We start from the raw sequence: 17,654 nt of genomic DNA on the forward strand, positions 1-17,654 counted from the left end.
ACAAAACGCCGAACAGAAAAACGTGTTTTCCGAAACTTCACCGCTTCTTTTGGGAACAACATTTTTTGTCGTCGAAAACGTAATTTTCCAATACCCAGTGAAGTTCATTACTTGTTCCTTATTCCTTATTCCGTTAATTATTGAGAATTCATCTCCCAATAAGGAACAACAAGTTACTTGTTCCTTGTTCCTTATTGGGAGATGAATTCTCATTAAGTAACGGAATAAGGAACAAGTAATGAACTTCACTGGGGGTATTTTCTAAATGAAAATGAACTTTTCAAACTACGATGGATGTACTGGGGTTGATAATGAAATAAAGGCATAATAAAGCATTTTTGTCATTTATGAAGGTTTCACAGATCATGATGATATCTAGAACTATTATTTGCTTCGCTAAATTATCGATTATTAATTTCAGTTCTTGTAATTTACACGTAAGACTATGAATATTGACTTGTAGGACAGTCAAGTTTGATGGATTAATCTTAAACTTGCTACCAAGTTTATTAAGTTCAACATAGGGACATCGTTCATTATCAAATGACTGTTAATCATCTATTATACTTTTTAAGTATAAATCTTGATCATTCGCATGACCAACAAATTTGTTTTTTAAATCTGCATTACCGAGACACATAATACAGGAGAAAAATGACACGGTGTCAACTACTTGCAGCATAATAGCACCAGAGTGTCTCCGAGACAACAATAGCTAAACTTAGCTAACAATATATAATGAGTAATTAATTCCTTTCTGCGGAAGATTTGTTTCCGTTAAAGCTTTCCTTAAATGATGGCGCACTTTACACTTAACATATCAAAAAGGAAAATCGCAAAAATCGTGTGATATAAAATATCTGACTATTTGAAGTTGAATTGTTACAATATTAGTGATATACATTAGTTATATATATATATATATATATATATATATATATATATATATATATATATATATATATATATATATATATATATATATATATATATATATATGTGTGTGTGTGGGTGTATATATATGTATCTATATATGTATAAAACTTCCTCAATCAGAGCGATTGATTATTTTAGATGTGAACCAGAACCAATCCTTTCGATATCACGATGACGAGGACAAGTTTGTTCTTAATAACCTGCGCGGTTTTATTTCTACTGGGGAATTTATACATTACAGAAACATCTGGAGCTATAAGTAAGTAACTGCGGCTGTCATTACTCGTCTTAGTAATTATGTTTCTATCGGATTTGCGATCCGTTGAGGGGTCCCCTTTTTCCCACCCCTGTCAGGTAACCGATGTACCCTCCCAAAGGCTAATATTATCTTTAAGCGATTAGGGGAGTTCAGTATCACAGGTCACTAAAATCTTGCCTTTTCTAATTTGCTATCTTGATAAAACGTTCAACTCTTTTTTGGTGTGGATTTTGGGATGTTATTGTTCGGGTTTGTCTTTTCGGAGTGCAACACCGTAAATTCTCACGCTCGACGTTTCGTTAAAACCGCCACATTCCTTCCGCCGCAGTCCCGTAGCTGGTGTTATAACGAGCTTTGGACTGAAGTGCGGTCGTGTTTGAAATATCACCATTTCGTTACATTTTGCTTCGTATTTCGTTCTGTACTTTAGCGGGACCCTAAATCACGATGTTAATACGGCTTTCTGTAAAATATAAACCAACCGAACGTAGAGAAAAACATGAAAAAATATCTTAACCTCTCCAAAAAACACGTCATTTTAATGGACGACACCGTCCCTGGTATGCGACTAAACCAATAAATGTGAAAAGGAAGTTCCACGAGTCTCACGTATCAGATATGAATAACATCAGCTGATATTGTCAAACCGATATTAAGCTGTAAACATTATTCTCTCACAGTAGAGGCCAGCTTGTCTTACAGACGTCTTTTCATAAACGAGTGTTTTTAACTCCTTACGTGCTAACTTTCTTAATTTCAGATCGTGCTAACTTAATTTTAAAAAAAAAGAATTTTCAAAAAATAACGGGTTCTCATACTTCTAGAGGGTCTAATACCCTTCCTCAAATAGGATAGATTCCGATGGTTTCTGATGATCTAGTAATTCTAAGGCGTCCACAATTTAGAATAATGTTGTTTAATTTTCCAATCTCAATCGACTAGAAATCAGAGATCATTAGTTTCAAATTCTAAGGAGAGCGTCGCGTTTTCTAATAATCGATTTTTATGGACTTTTTCTGAAAAACTGTTTTTTATATTTAGTTGTGAAACCACCGCGAATGAAGTCCAGATATCTGACGTCACGGCTCCACAATGCCCTCGTTATCCCGGAGATCATCGAAGAAGAGATACACATTACTAGACGGAGCGAAGGTAGAGAGACAGAGAGATGAGTTTAAACACAATCTGCCCGATCATTTAATGTTTGGGGCCCAAACATAGCGTGGATACTAAATTTCTTTGTGTGGTGAATTACCGCTCTGTTTATACCCCTGGGGGTGGTATTAACTTAAACCCGGGAGACTTACTCAATTAATATTCAGTTAAAATTAGGTTAAAATTCCCTATCGTTATTATAACATAAGGCGGACGTTGCATCCGATTTATTGTCTCCTCGTTTTTGTGGAACTCTTCGGAAAATTGATTGGAACTAACGTGATTTTTGTAACCATGATGCAGTTTTACTATGAGCCATTTTTTCATACAAATTTAAAGATTTTTATCATCATTACTTAAGTTGAAATATAAAACCAGTAACTGAATGATTAATAGAAGCAGAATATGTTTATTTACAGACGGTTTTCCAATGATAGTTGATGCAGCGGGGAATGATTTAATGAATAATGAGGTGAAATTGAATGAAGGAGAATCAAAAACTTACGAGTGTAAATACGATAAAGGGAGAATATACTGGGAATATCTATTAGAAAAAAATGATTTGTGGAAACATTATTCATCCGAGAAACGATTAACAATCCGTGGCGATATGACACTCAATAAATCACAGTTCAGATGTTTCTCCATTAACGGAAATATCGCGAATACGTCAGCAAATGTTTTACAAGTAACAGTTATTCCCAAACCTAAAACTACACCGGCTAACCCTACTGGTAAGTGTAAAAAGCGGGAGAGCAGTTTATAGATCCCCCTATGACGTCATTAACACAATCAAGCATGTTTAAGTGTATAATTTTTCTAGGTGCGGCTCGGAGCTGGAGTCGAGTAAACGACACGACAGTTCATATGATATACAATTACGATGTGAAAACAACTGTCACGTGTAAATGTGGTAACGATGACGCAATACATGCTACTAGATTAACCGGAAACACGTGGTCTATTCAGATCCCCGATAAAACCTGCACGTATAAATGCACTGATGACTTTAATATAGACATCGAAAACAAAGGTTTGTACATGATTATTATTCTGAATATATAGTTCTCGATTGGCCGCTAGGAGTGCTGATTTGTTTATGTTTTCAGATGATACTGGTCGATATTTCAAGAACTGGCGAGTTGAAGGTCAGGTGGTGAAATGGACCGCGCAACAACCTGGAATCGTGTTCACTGTTGCCCATCGTTGTAAAGCTAACAATCGATTCATCAGCGACGGAAATGTCACGAGCGAAGCTTTTAACGATCAAATGAGTTTAAATTTGACGTTTCCGACGAATATGGCGGGAAAAGTGGCAGTTATTTTGAAATTCACGTGGAAACATGGCGCAACAACCCGCAGCATGGAAAGAGAGTTTACCTTTAAAATCGGTAAAGATGGCAGCACTGTCGTGGAAAATAGCGAAACAGGTAGGAGTAAGAGTTAGAATACTGGCCGCTAGGGGGAACTAGTACCTATCTACTAACAGTTAAAAGTTGCGGTAGTTGAACAACCATAAAAGCGTAAAACACAAAATTAGCATCATTTTTCATCATCAGGTATAAAACAAAGACTGCTTTGATATGACTGTTTCTATTTCAATCACCACATGTCATAATAAACATTTTTTCAAGGGGCCTGAACGTCCTAGTGATTGCACAGTCTTTACGGCTCTGTTCAGGTCCCTATAACCGAACTAATAGTTATCAACAACGCATAATGATAAAATTGTCAACTGTTAGACGTGAGGTTCAGAGATCGAAGCCTGAATTTCTTTTTCATTTTTCCTTTCAGACAAAGCAAATACTGATCCACCAAAGGTGAATATCTAGTTGTTTTATTGTATAGATAGTCGAGTTGGATGTCAATTTATTTAGTTGTTTGTTTTTAATTTGCATTACATGCATTTCAAGTTTATATTATATACTGCGCATTGTATACAGACTTTCTTGTCAATGACAATGCTATATTTACCATAAAAGCAATTTGAAATTTAATTTCAATTCATGTGTTTTTATTTTGCATAACATGTATTACAAGTTAAGTATAGCATCTTACTTTGGGGAGATATCCGTGAAATATTAAACTTCATCATTTTATCACTTGAAAACAAGTCCCTTTCTTCTCAGTCTTTGGTTAGAATTTTACAACAATGTCCAGTGCTTTTAAGCTTTCAAGCCTCCAAAATCGACCAGAATGGCCCAAATCTTTAATCGTTACCATTTGGCGGGGAAGGTCCCCACACCCCCTCAATAGCTATCGCGCTCGTGAGGCATGGAGCTCCCTCGAGATAGGACCCTCGATCCACGCCTGAACCCGTAGCGATTTTAAACGCAGTTAGGTATTAATCATTTCATCATTATTATATCTTTCAGACTACATCAGACCCCAATCACTGGACCATTACAGTACTCTACATCACGAATGGAGCGACTGGATTCATTTTGATCGTTCTCATCGCAGTATTCACTATTCGCAGGTACGAACTCGACATAACCTACCCCCACCTCCCGGTATGAACTCGACATACCCCCCCCCCCCCCGTGTTAATAGGAAAAACCCACAGTTGTTATACTTTGACGGTTTCGAAGTTTTGACTAAACTTCAGCTAGATCTAAGTCAATCTCCTTCTATCGCCATCGATATATATTAAAAACAACATCGAATTCGTTGTAAGTTGAAGATGAAAAAATTAAACATGTTATAATACAGAGTGCCAGATCAGTGAGTTTGCTGCCAGTAAGTCTGGATGATGATAAAAATCAAACCGACCGGTGGGTTAATTTAAACAGTTAACGATGTTTACTTTTAAAAATAAATGCCGGGATCGCGAGATCGGGACTCGAACCTACTGTGCACAACCAGTTTTGCGAAGAGAGTCTTATGTGTCTGTGTCAAGACTTTAATGAAAATCAGAGCTTAAAAGAGAGCACTCAACGTAATACCATTTGTCCTTAAAATTTTTGGTTGTACGTTTAGCACCAATTGTGGAATAGTGCAAAATCGGTACTAGATTTCTGTTATTTTGCAGTTCACAACCTTTTCGAAATACGTTGAAATTAACTGTAAAAAATTCTGCATAAATTACACATTTCAGATGCAGACGACGTTCGTCCGGTGAAGGTCATGTGGATACTTCAACACAACCGCAACAGCTTGAAACCGGTGAAGGTCATGTGGACACTTCAACAGCACAGCAACAGCTTGAAACAACAAATGACGAGTTGAACATCTACGAAGACCCGGACGACAGAAATCCCGAGAATGTTTCAAAAAGAAAACTTTTGAGAAATACTGGATTACAACAAAGTCATAAAGCCATGAGAGCCGAGAAGGAGAACGATACAACTCCTCACATGGCTATGGAAGCCGGTAAGGGCAAAGATACAACTCCTTATATGGATATGGGACCTGGGATAGAAGAGGACACATACATGAGCACTGAAGGCCCGATAGACGTGACAACTCCTAGCGCCCGTGGAGATACAGACACAGATCAATACATGAATCCTGAAGCTTTGAAGAAGACGACGTATCCTTAGTTGGTGGAAGATACCGATGAACCTGTGGAAGATGATAATTAACTTTATTCGTATGCTTCTGTGCAATATACAACTCCATATATGGATATGAAAGCCGCGAAGGGCAAAGACACAAATCCTTAATAGATATGGAAGAATTGTATTCAAACCGTAAATAGAAAATGTTAATCTGCACAGATTTAACCTTTTAAATTGTTAGTTTAATGAGTAAGTTTGTTTTTTGTAAGTATTACGAGCTTTCGGGCGAAATCTCGTAATGATTATTGAGTTAATTAGGAATAGATAAGATAGGATTCTCAACTTTAGGATGGTTTGTAAATAGGTTTAATTGTATTAGGTATATAAACCTAGTGCTGGGAAAACGCCCATAACATCGCAATCGGCACTAAACTATGTATAAGGATTATTTTGAATTGATCAGGATTCTTAACTTAATAGGTCTTAAACCTCTAAAATTGTTTTACTTTAATGAGTAAGCGCGAAGACAAATAGTAATATGTAGGTTAATTAGATTTTTTTGTACAAGCTTAAGTCATTTATAGCAAATAACTAGATTCTTTTTTGTAAGTAATCGTGGGATTTTTAGAGAAAAGGGAGTTATGAGATAAGGATTGTTTTGAAGAGATCAGATAGGATTCGTAATTTTAGGACAGTTTGTAAATAGATTTGTCATAGGAATATAACCTCTAGTGAGGGAACAACACCGTGAACATCACAATCGACACAACGACGAAGATGAAGCTGATAAATTATTGAATTATTGATTCTCAACTTGTAGCAAACACGTAACACCTTTTAGAATGTTCGGACTACAATTATATGATGTTCACAGGAGCAGCACAATGACCTAACGAATAGAAATACATTTTAGAAATATATGATTAACTAAGGATTTAGTTTAGGTCCGACGTTTTAAATATAGGCGATATTTGTAAAGAGATCGGTATTTTTACTTCACGCTCCGAGCGAAAGACTAAATAAAAGAATATTCTATAACTATATTCTGCAGCTTTGTTTGTATTATTTCAGAATTAAAGATATTTTCAGCGATGTTTTGTAAGTTAACATATTACAATAACTCTTTTTGGTGAATAATGGATTGATTTTTAGTACTAGAGACCCACAGTTTAAAGAGCGATGATCTTAGTATGGTGCGGCCAGCCCACAGACGAATTAGACGTTTTTTCTTGGTGAAAAACTTTTGCGATGTGTTTTGTTTTGCCGTGTCTGTTGGAGTCAGAAAACAAAACGCCGAACAGAAAAACGTGTTTTCCGAAACTTCACCGCTTCTTTTGGGAACAACATTTTTTGTCGTCGAAAACGTAATTTTCCAAACCCCAGTGAAGTTCATTACTTGTTCCTTATTCCTTATTACGTTAATTATTGAGAATTCATCTCCCAATAAGGAACAAGTAACAAGTAACTTGTTCCTTGTTCCTTATTGGGAGATGAATTCTCATTAAGTACCGGAATGAGGAACAAGTAATGAACTTCACTAGGGTATTTTCTAAATGAAAATGAACTTTTCAAACTACGATGGATGTACTGGTATTGATAATGATATAAAGGCATAATAAAGCATTTTTGTCATTTATGAAGGTTTCACAGATCATGATGATATCTAGAACTATTATTTGCTTCACTAGATTATCGATTATTAATTTCAGTTCTTGTAATTTACACGTAAGACTATGAATATTGATTTGTAGGACTGTCAAATTTGATGGATTAATCTTAAATTTGCTACCAAGTTCATTAAGTTCATCATAGGGACATCGTTCATTATCAAATGACTGTTAATCATCTATTATACTATTCAAGTATAAATCTTGATCATTCGCATGACAAACAAATTTGTTTTTTAAATCTGCATTACCAAGACACATAATACAGGAGAAAAATGACACGGTGTCAACTACTTGCAGCATAATAGTACCAGAGTGTCTCCGAGACAACAAATAGCTAACTTAGCTAACAATATATATGAAATATCAAAAGGCTATTTGAAGTTAAATCTGGAAACTCTGCAGACAGACATCAATCAATTGTCGCGTTGGTAGAATTTTAGTACTTTTAAAGTCACATTTAGGCTTAAAGCTACAAATACATCGAAAAAGCCAGTATATAAATACAATCATTGGAATCATCAGAGCCTAAGCTTTCATTTCATTGCAACTTTACAGAATTCAACCGATTACTGACCAAGATATTTGTTTTTTTATCTCAGGGTTGAATCATGACTCATCAATTTAGGGTCATATTGTAGCAAATGCCGACCGGTTTTTAGGACGTTCGTTAGACGAACGTCCTTATGTGATCGGTTTGCCGGTTGATGACGCACTTCCGATTTGGTTGACAGACGTTTAAGGTCGTTTTAAAGCCAGTTAGTTAGAGATTTCCTCAAATTCCGCATCAGAAATGGTGTCTTCAAGTTGGGATTGAATTTGGTTAAGAATAGTTGGTTAGTTTTTGCTGTGCCCTCTTGAAAAAATGCTCTTCACGCCGTTTATGTGACATCACACATCACGTGTTGCTTATGACGTAGTGATCGACAGAAGTGCCATTTTTAAAATCGTTGTATCGTGGATGTTAACTTTAGAGGACCGTACGAAGTCTCTTTGAAGGTGAGTGTCAACATATAGGCCCTATGGTGACCTAACTTAATTCCTTGTGAGCGCACAGAGGCCCTGTGAGAATTTAGAGACGTTCGCAGCATTGAAAATTACGCAATGGTCCGCTCGACACGCACACACATGCTGTCAGTTTGACCTACGTGACTAAATACAGCCGCCATGAATGAATCAGAAGCAATCCACTTCAAATTTTATGTGAATATCATAATTATTATTTATCCGATATACACCAATAAACCTTTAAGAGAAAGGTATTTGGCGTCGGATTCTGTACCGAAAATCCCGGATTGTTACACTGCATAGTTTTTTTAGTAGGGTTCTTTTAATATTTTGCCTATAAGCCATTTGATGGACACGTGGGGCGGGGCTTGCGATCTGCCGATGACGTCAGATGTAAACAATAATATAACCACGTGCATCGCGCACATGTGTAAACAAACCTGGCAACAAATTAGATTTTTTGGCGCCAAAACTTTTTTGATTTTTTCTTTTGTCCAATGATTTTTCAACTGGAGCCAACTGCTATGCCATTAGATTGTACAATCAAGTATTCACGTTTTATAGACTCTCTCTGAAATAATTCTTGTCCAGGGGACATGTATTGAAATATCTATTGTCGTTGTTTTTGTTTTTTTTTTTATTTTTAGGATATAAACAGCCTAGAAGAAACATCATCTGGCAGACACACATTTGACTACAGATCATATCCTGTTATAAAATGTGTTTAATAAATATTTTACTCAAGTTTTCCTGACTACTTTTATTTTATGGTTATCTAAGTACAAGGCAAACATAGGTGGGGTTCCTTTGGCCCTCCGAATATATAGGACCAAAAGGGGTATTTTATGCCATTTGGATTTATTTTTGCTTAGAAAATTTATTCAAATACTTTTTGGCGGGCAAATTCAAATTCTGAAGGGTAGGACTAGTCCAACCCCTAAATCCGCTTGTATTCAGTCTCAACGTTAAAACCTTCACCGGCTTCCTACTCAATTTTTTGAATAAATGTAAAACTTATTGCAGTATTTATGGTTGATTTCTCGATTTTTGAATCCCAGAGAATAATTTTTGAATTACGCAGTAGGATGACACTTAGCCGGTATTCAAATTTTCCAATCAATGTGGGAGGTGTCTAGGTCTATATGCGTTTCACAAACGAACGTCCTCTTTTAAAGTTTCTTTCTAGTTTTACTTATATACTGGGTTTTCTGATTATTTGAAAACATAGGTCTGTAGGGCATAATCTCTTCTTTCTAGCAATATACAACTTGCTATGTTTATGTTAACTCAGTGATGTGTATGAGTCAAATTGCGGCGATGCGCGTGTCCTTTCAGAGATAGGCCTATTATTGAGTTCTTTAATCCTTGACATTCGTAGGCTGGCTTAATCCATTCATGTATCAAGTAAAGTAACACATCGATTCTATAACTCTCTTAGGCCTATAACAGAGCAAGTGAAAAGCCAAGCAAGCTGATTAATTCAATTCATCAACAACATGCACCTAGTCGTTGCTCGAATTGAGACATGAAGATATATTTGCCGATAATCTAAAAATAATAAAGAAGGCCTTCTCCCAAAATTAAAGTTAACTATTATTTTTATATAGCCTAGGTATTGGTTCATCTGTTGCCGAGGGAAATGGATGCCCCAGTGACTCCAGATGATGGCCAACAGGTATGCCAAGTCAGGTTCTTGCTGATTTTGATTGGATTTTATTCCGGAAACTAATCCGTGCATGCATGTGAAACTGATATAGGCCTATATTGTATGATTTATTTTTATAGGATGTTCTCGAGTCATGTTCAAGGCCGATGCAAAGCCCTCGCAGCAGTAAGGTATGAAAAATAAGTCCTATTTTATCTCCCTGAATTAGTTGGTCTCTAGGAGAAATACCACTGCTATTCAATGAATTATTCACTTATTTTTCATAGGATGTTCTCACGCCATCATCGGAGTGTCAACTAGGCCTAAGTGTGACACCGAGCCCTCGCAGCAGTAAGGTATGAAAAATCAGTCCTGTTTTATCTCCCTCAAAAAGCGTGTCTGACGGATAAATGTATTTTAACGGCAGAGAAGAATTTAATCAGCAGTATTTAATGTTTCCCTTTTAGAATTCTAAAAGGAAAAGCCATTTCGGAACGAAAAGGGTGAATAAAAAGATGAAATCAAAAATTGAAAAGATGATAGCATCAAGTAAGTATAATAATTCACAAGTTGTGTTCAAATTCTACTGTTAAAAAAGTTGAAGCTGCTTGGGGTTTGGTTCGATTGAATGCTTAGATGTGTATCTCGTCACTTGGTAATATAATTGATTTGGGCAATAAAAACATTGTGTTACCAACTAGATAATATCAATCTTTTTCACACGCAACTTATTGTATGTGAAAAATTTCAAACTAGGTATATATATATATATATATATATATATATATATATATATATATATATATATATATATATATATATATATATATATATATATATATATATATATATATATATATATATATATATATATACCTAGTTTGAAATTTTAAATTGTTGATATTACAATAAATTCTGTAACTCTAGCATAAAATGTACCTGCCCAATTATGGTGTTTGTATCCCTAAGAATTAAAAATCCTAGGATCTATGTTATGTAGTTTACTTAATTTATCATTTGTACAGCCTTACCCCAAGATATTATGTTAATTTATTCTGGTTCAATACAATAAAACTATGTTTTCTTTAAAAGTTAGATTGTGGTGGTTTCTGTTTTCTTTTGAACTTTGCTCTTCAAAAATTGCTATGCATGGATTACATACATATAGTCAAACCCATTATCCAGATCTTTTTGATTGACCAGTAAAAGATTTAGGCCTACAGTAAAATCCAAGCAATGTCATAATCTAGATAAATGGTTCTTGTTATAAAGGTGGATCATAGATATCTGAATCAAATGATCAGGATGTAATAGGTTGGCTATAGTATGAAATGCCAGAGCAAGGACGTTTATTCCAATTTCTGCATGTAATGTTCCATTAGAGACCGTTTGAACATCAGCTGTTGAGTAGTGTACAAAAAACGGCCATTTGGAGAAAACAACCCCATTCATCATTGAACGGTCCATTTAATTAGGTAAGTAATAAACATGAATGGTAAGTTGATATTCTTTCTACTGCACATAATCTGTAGCTTTGAAACATAATACACAAATTCTAAGTGACCAATTAATATAATTTAGATACTTGATGAGACGAGAAGTTACACAATATCTGTGTATGATGAATAATGAACGAAATCCCACAATAAATTCAGCCAAAAATGAAAATTTCTATATTTAAATGATTACATTATATATTATATTATAGATATAGTCATTTTATTAATAGAATAAATTTTCTCAAACTCAAATCTGGAATTCCAATTTAAATACATTATCTGTATAAAATTACACTTGGATCATCACCTATTCCTGGTTCAATTCAAGACTGATTGGAAGGCATTAGTCTCCTGTTAAATACAATCTTTGTTTTAGTAATAAATATTTGTTTATCTACAGTGTACCACCTGAATGTTTATCGAATGATTGCTTTGTCTAGGAAAATGCAGAAGAAATCTTCCTACGTGCGAAAACGCGGAGCTGGTCGAAAATTTTGACAAAGAAGACGTAGAAGACCTTGCTGCACCATTGGATCCGTTGCTACCTGTTAATTCCGCATCAGATACACAGTCAGCAGTTCTAAAAAAAAAATAATCACAGAAAAAGATACAGAAATCAATCAATTGGAAAAGGAGATAGACACATTAAGATCGCATTGTGCAGAAGCAGACATTAGGCAAATAAGTCACGCGCAGGAAATTACAGAACTTTTAACGAATTTAAATCAGCTGAAAAATGAAAACAATGAGCTTTCTCGTCAGTTAATTGAATGCAATGTCAAAGTTCTCAAGCTTCTAGGTCAAATAATAAGATCATTGAAGTTAAAACGAGTGATGAAAAAACTGGGATTTTTAAAGGCAGTAAACTCAATCATCCAATGTCAGCCGCTTCCTACTGTAAATTAGAAACCCCAACAATTCAATCCAGCAAAGCTAAAACAAGGACACTTGATGAAAGAGCTTCTAAAATTAAAACTGTATGTGAAATATTATCATCTTGCCCGCGGGAAGATGATGAAACTGCATTTACATTAGGGCATATGATAAGTCGTTACCCACAGTTGCTATCCAAAGCCTTAGAATACGCAAATTACAATTTATTCCGAACACTGACTAGTGATGAAGCAACCGAAATCAAACTAGCTCTACGGCTTTCTATGAAGCAACTTCCTAGATTTGAAACGCCTCACAACTAACTTTCCCACTAATTCCCATATTCCCATCAGCTAATGAGATCCGAAAAGAACTGCAAATTATCTCCCATTCATTGTCAAGGGAACTGAGGAGATGGAGATGAACTCAAGGACTCGTGAAAAGAAATCAGTGCCATTTGTAATTGTAAACGACGTAATTGGATATGTCGAAAACAGCGTGCAGAAACTAAATTCAAACTATTCGCTTATTCATTCCAAACATTTTCATAATGAGATTTGGTTAAAAGTAGGTGTTGATAAGGGCGGAGGCAGTACAAAGATGGTATTTTCAATTATCAATGGACCGAGTCCAAATAGTCCAGATTTTTCGGAATTGATAGGGTATTTCGAGGCAGTTGATACAACTGATAATCTGAGATTGATCTTCGGCCGTTTTAGAGACCAACTTGAAAATATCCAGAGTAATGAAAACGTTTGTATCGATGGAATAAACCGCGCGTATAGAGTTTTTTTATAATGGCGACATCCATTATTCGTGTCAGCTGATGGGGCACCAAGGCTCCACGGCATCTTTTCCTTGCCTGTGGGGCTTGATTCCACTCGAGGACTTAAGGAAAAAAATTGGCGAACCTCACAGCCCTCATGTTAAACGATACCAACTGCGGGATATTCAGCATTACATAGAAAACGCAAACCATATCACAGATAATCTTCATGTTATCGGACCAAAGTCATTTAGCATAAATGGAAGAATGCTATTTCAGCCATTTGACATGGGTCATCTGGTTATCCCCCCGTTACATATTTCATTAGGTTTCGGTCTCAATTTCTTTGAAATCCTCGAAAAAAGATGTCAAGCATTAGACGAGAAAACATTGAATAATCGAGATCCGCAATTCCGGGAAAAATGGCAGAGCGCGTCTAAGGAAGTTTCATTACTAGAAAATGAACTGACGGAAAAGAAAGAAAAAATGAGAGATTATCAGAAAACGATCGACTTACTTAAAAAGGCCAAAAAGCATCGTTCAACTCCATTCCGATGTGGTGCACCGATATGTGTGATTCGGGACATTCCTAATCCATCTGGCGAGTTTTGTTTCTGTTTCACCTGTGATAATCCGTATCACGTGTCGCGTGTCAATTCTATTTACGCTCCGTCTCTTGATTTCATTACCCATTTTCAGTGCGTAGATTGTGCATCAGGTGTAACAAAGTCTGTCACCGCTGCAAAATTGCTAAAAGAACAAGAATCGGACATGATGAAACTGAAAGACATAGATATTCCATCAATTAATATATACAACTTGCTCCCCGAAAAAAGAAACTTTCAGAAATCTATGCACAAATTCAAACCCAAATGGGCCCATTGCAACTCGATCTGAATAAAAAGTTGAATGCTATCGGGTGCGATCGCCAAGCATATCACTCAAATTCGTTCGTAGGGAACCATATTCATAAGTTATTTCTTATAGATACGAACAAAAACATAAACAATCCAAATAAACTGCTTTCAGTATTAGACGCATATCCAGATGAGAAAAGGGTACTCTTGCAATTATTCGAAAAGTTTGAGGAACTTTATTCATTGTATACTGCATGCCGTTTTCTTATAAAATCTGGAACATGGTATATCAAAGCATGGAGCTTGGGGGTTATTGTTTCGTTTGGAAAATTCGCGGGGAACCATATACCAAAATCTCTACACAGTTCATCCAGTTTATCAATTTCATCTTGTGAAAGAAAACGGCATGCAGTATACAATGAATAAAGTTCCTCAAACTTTTCGAAGACAAGGCAAGGAAGGTGACCCGGGTTCGAATCAAGTATGCAGACACCCATTTAGTTCAAATGCTCAAACCACACCTAGCGCACTTCAATTCAGGACAAGTGAACACGATCAATCATTATCCACCGATGAGTTTGGAACAAGCCGGAACAAGCGATGCAGGATACTGGTCATCCTGTTATTATGCCAACGGTGTCTCGGTCATTTGTCTCTAATAAAAAAAGAAGAATAGTAGGCCTCGGTAACACCAAACATAATATATCCAGAAACAGTTATTAAACCATTCCCTTGATGAAAACATTTTTCTTTTCAGTAATTGGTATTCCTGCCGCATTTCGTAACCACCGAATAATCAAACTCGATTAAAAAAACAACTCGCCGGCATGGTCACCTGGGGAGTGACAATGAACACTTTGAGATATAGCCGATCGTCGCCTCACGGGTGACTGAACTACTGACCTAAATGTCCGCTAGATAGCGAACTAGTCGAAGGTGGCGGCTCTAACTGCATTGTGGCATGCTTTAGGGCTGTCTTACATTCGATGAAATGCCCAAACCGTGGTACTTCACGAAATTGCACAAAAATTCCACGAAATGTCGAGAATTTCATTTTTTTTCATTTCCTGCTTGATGGGTTCTCAGGTCTCCGGTAGATGCCGCTACCTCAGATGAGAAATATAAGGCCTTTGTGATGGTTTTGTCCGTGCGCAAAGACGCGATCACGGCAATCGCGGTCGTTGTTCGATATGAATGAAGCGTACATGCGTATTTGTTTCTTTTTAATAGCCAAGATATAATTACTTGAAATTCACTTACTTCATTATTTATCGAGGTCAGAAATGAGAATTACCGAGATTGTACACATCATCGCAAAATCACGTTCTTGTTTCATCCAAATACATTTGAATATCATCAAAATATTGTGATACATGAATGTAAGTTGTTTGAATTTTTGACGCAGTAAAAACCGTTATAATAATGTTTATATACATTGATTCCTAGTATGCGTCATGGGTTCTGTGTGAGTGGATGTGCACTACGTCATCAATGTTGGCATTTTAAGATAACAATGACAATGGTGACTTTTGGCAATTATTTTGTAACTAAATATATTTCAAAACTCTACATTTTTTTTCGATGAATTTTGACAATCATTTTTTAGGGGATGAGTGATACGTCAGACAATATATCGGGGTTAGACTGGTTGCCAGTCAATTCAATTCAATTATTGATATTTTCAAAACTAAAACAACTATATTGGTCCTTGATGTTACATTGTATATAATCAATGTCGTGTTAAGTTCTTTTTTTATTGTCGACAGAATAAATCAATGCGTGTGTTGTTTTCAAGGTGACAATGGACTTTTTAAGTTTTACTTGTTAATTAGTTTTAGACCCGTGGTATGGCCGCGCGATAAAATTTCTAGCTCCGCAACCAAGGGCCTAGAGCCCTTTTTTAATGTTTCCTATTTGTAGGAGACCCTCCCCGGGTCCCTGAGAAGTTTCAGAGCCCTAGGGCCCCTATTAAGGTAGCGCAAGATGTTAGAAGGGGGGTCGTTTTTTAGGTCTCAACTTAGTGCATTTTCGCCTATATTAGACGCTCATTTTTGCGGTCTGGTCAGGGTCCGCCCATGCCCAACGGACCCCCGCGCCCAGGGTTTTAATGGTTCTGTATCATCTACAGTGCCCCTTCTAAATACCCGACAAGTTTCAGAGCCCTAGTGCCACTATAAGGGGTCGAGCGAGTCCCAAGAAAGTGGTCGCGATAAAGTTTCTGGCTCCGCAACCAAGGGCCTAGGGCTATCAAGGTCGGGTGGGATGCTAGAAGGGGTCGGTTTTCAGGTACCAACTTAGTGTATTTTCGCGTATAGACGCTTATTTTTACGGTCTGGTCTTTATTAAAATCATATCTGTACTAATAGGAAACATTACTGCCAAGTCAGGGTTTTGAACAGTCACTCAGATATTGTGACCCATAAATCAAAGCAAACAGTTCAGACTCAACTTGTAATTGTCTAAAATAACTTTCACGTTTATTTTGATGCTCAAGATATAAATTACTAGATTTCCGATAGATGGCGCATGCGATACATAATCAATTGCCAATAGTCGCTATTAGCTATTCCAGTAATTTAATAGTTCAACAAAACTCCAACTGATACAATCACTCAACATGTAATTAGAAAATATCGTCAACATTTATTCATGAGTACATTATAAGTTTTTGAAACATTAAAAGCTTTTGATTTGAAACATTTAAAGTGTTGAAACATTGAAAGCTTTCGAAACATTGAAAGTTGTTGAAACATTGAAAGTTTTTGAAACATTAAAAGTTTTTGAAACATTGAAAGTTGTTGAAGAAACATTGAGAGTTTTTGAAACATTAAACGTTGTTGAAACATTTACAGCTTTTGAAACATTGAAAGCTTTTGAAACATTGAAAGTTTTTGAAACATTGAAAGTTGTTGAAACATTGAGAGTTTTTAAGACATTAAAAGTTGTTGAAACATTTATAGTTGTTGAAACATTGAAAGTTAGTTAACATTTAGTTAATCATTTGTAGTAATAATAATTTCATGCAAATTTTCCCTCAAGCGAAAATGTTTACATCAATTTAAAATCAGACACTTATAAGAAAAATATCAACTTTTCCTCAAATCGAATATAATTGTTATTATTAATAAGTAAATATTGATTATTAATGCCACGAAAAAGCTTGTATACAAATGAAAATACATGATGTTAAAATAAGTTCTATAGAAAAAACTGTAGATTTTAGGTCATGGTTCTCATTGTAAGTCATGGGGTTCAATTCACCTCGCCTTCCCCTGCCTGACCACTGCCTGCCGCCTGCTGATTGATTTGCATAGTCACGTGATTATTCGATACAAAGCATCGTTGGAGATGTATGACGTCACGATGGATTAGTTACTGTGACGTCACGCGATGTAGAATGACGTCATGGGTATCTATGACGTCACATAGCGTATAACACCATGTGATATTAACATGCACGTCACGTGATTAATAAACATTTGACGTCAC

The 17,654-nt window shown here is 36.0% G+C and overlaps 1 protein-coding gene and 1 long non-coding RNA gene across 2 annotated transcripts; both read left to right on the forward strand.

Annotated features, from left to right (window-relative positions):
- Positions 1-1,083: 1,083 nt before the first annotated feature.
- On the forward strand, positions 1,084-5,892 carry LOC141907819 (uncharacterized). The gene is made up of 8 exons (XM_074797561.1): positions 1,084-1,195; positions 2,237-2,347; positions 2,770-3,084; positions 3,174-3,383; positions 3,460-3,780; positions 4,145-4,170; positions 4,726-4,829; positions 5,448-5,892. The coding sequence occupies exons 1-8, from the start codon at positions 1,108-1,110 to the stop codon at positions 5,890-5,892; spliced, it is 1,620 nt and encodes a 539-aa protein (XP_074653662.1). The 5' UTR covers positions 1,084-1,107.
- A 4,305-nt stretch (positions 5,893-10,197) lies between these two features.
- On the forward strand, positions 10,198-10,836 carry LOC141907885 (uncharacterized). Its single transcript, XR_012619553.1, has 3 exons — positions 10,198-10,361; positions 10,458-10,526; positions 10,638-10,836. It is a non-coding gene; the product is annotated as an uncharacterized LOC141907885 (long non-coding RNA).
- Positions 10,837-17,654: the final 6,818 nt, after the last annotated feature.

This window comes from Tubulanus polymorphus, chromosome 6 (assembly GCF_964204645.1).
Source record: "Tubulanus polymorphus chromosome 6, tnTubPoly1.2, whole genome shotgun sequence".
Lineage (NCBI taxonomy): Eukaryota > Metazoa > Nemertea > Palaeonemertea > Tubulaniformes > Tubulanidae > Tubulanus > Tubulanus polymorphus.

What these genes read in the sequence shown, in the direction of transcription:
- LOC141907819 (XM_074797561.1), top strand. Translation starts at nt 1,108, where the DNA reads ATGACGAGGACAAGTTTGTTCTTAATAACCTGCGCGGTTTTATTTCTA. An exon ending in AGAAACATCTGGAGCTATAA is followed by an intron (nt 1,196 to 2,236) that starts GTAAGTAACTGC and finishes TTTTATATTTAG; the next exon opens with TTGTGAAACCACCGCGAATG. An exon ending in GCAGTATTCACTATTCGCAG is followed by an intron (nt 4,830 to 5,447) that starts GTACGAACTCGA and finishes TACACATTTCAG; the next exon opens with ATGCAGACGACGTTCGTCCG.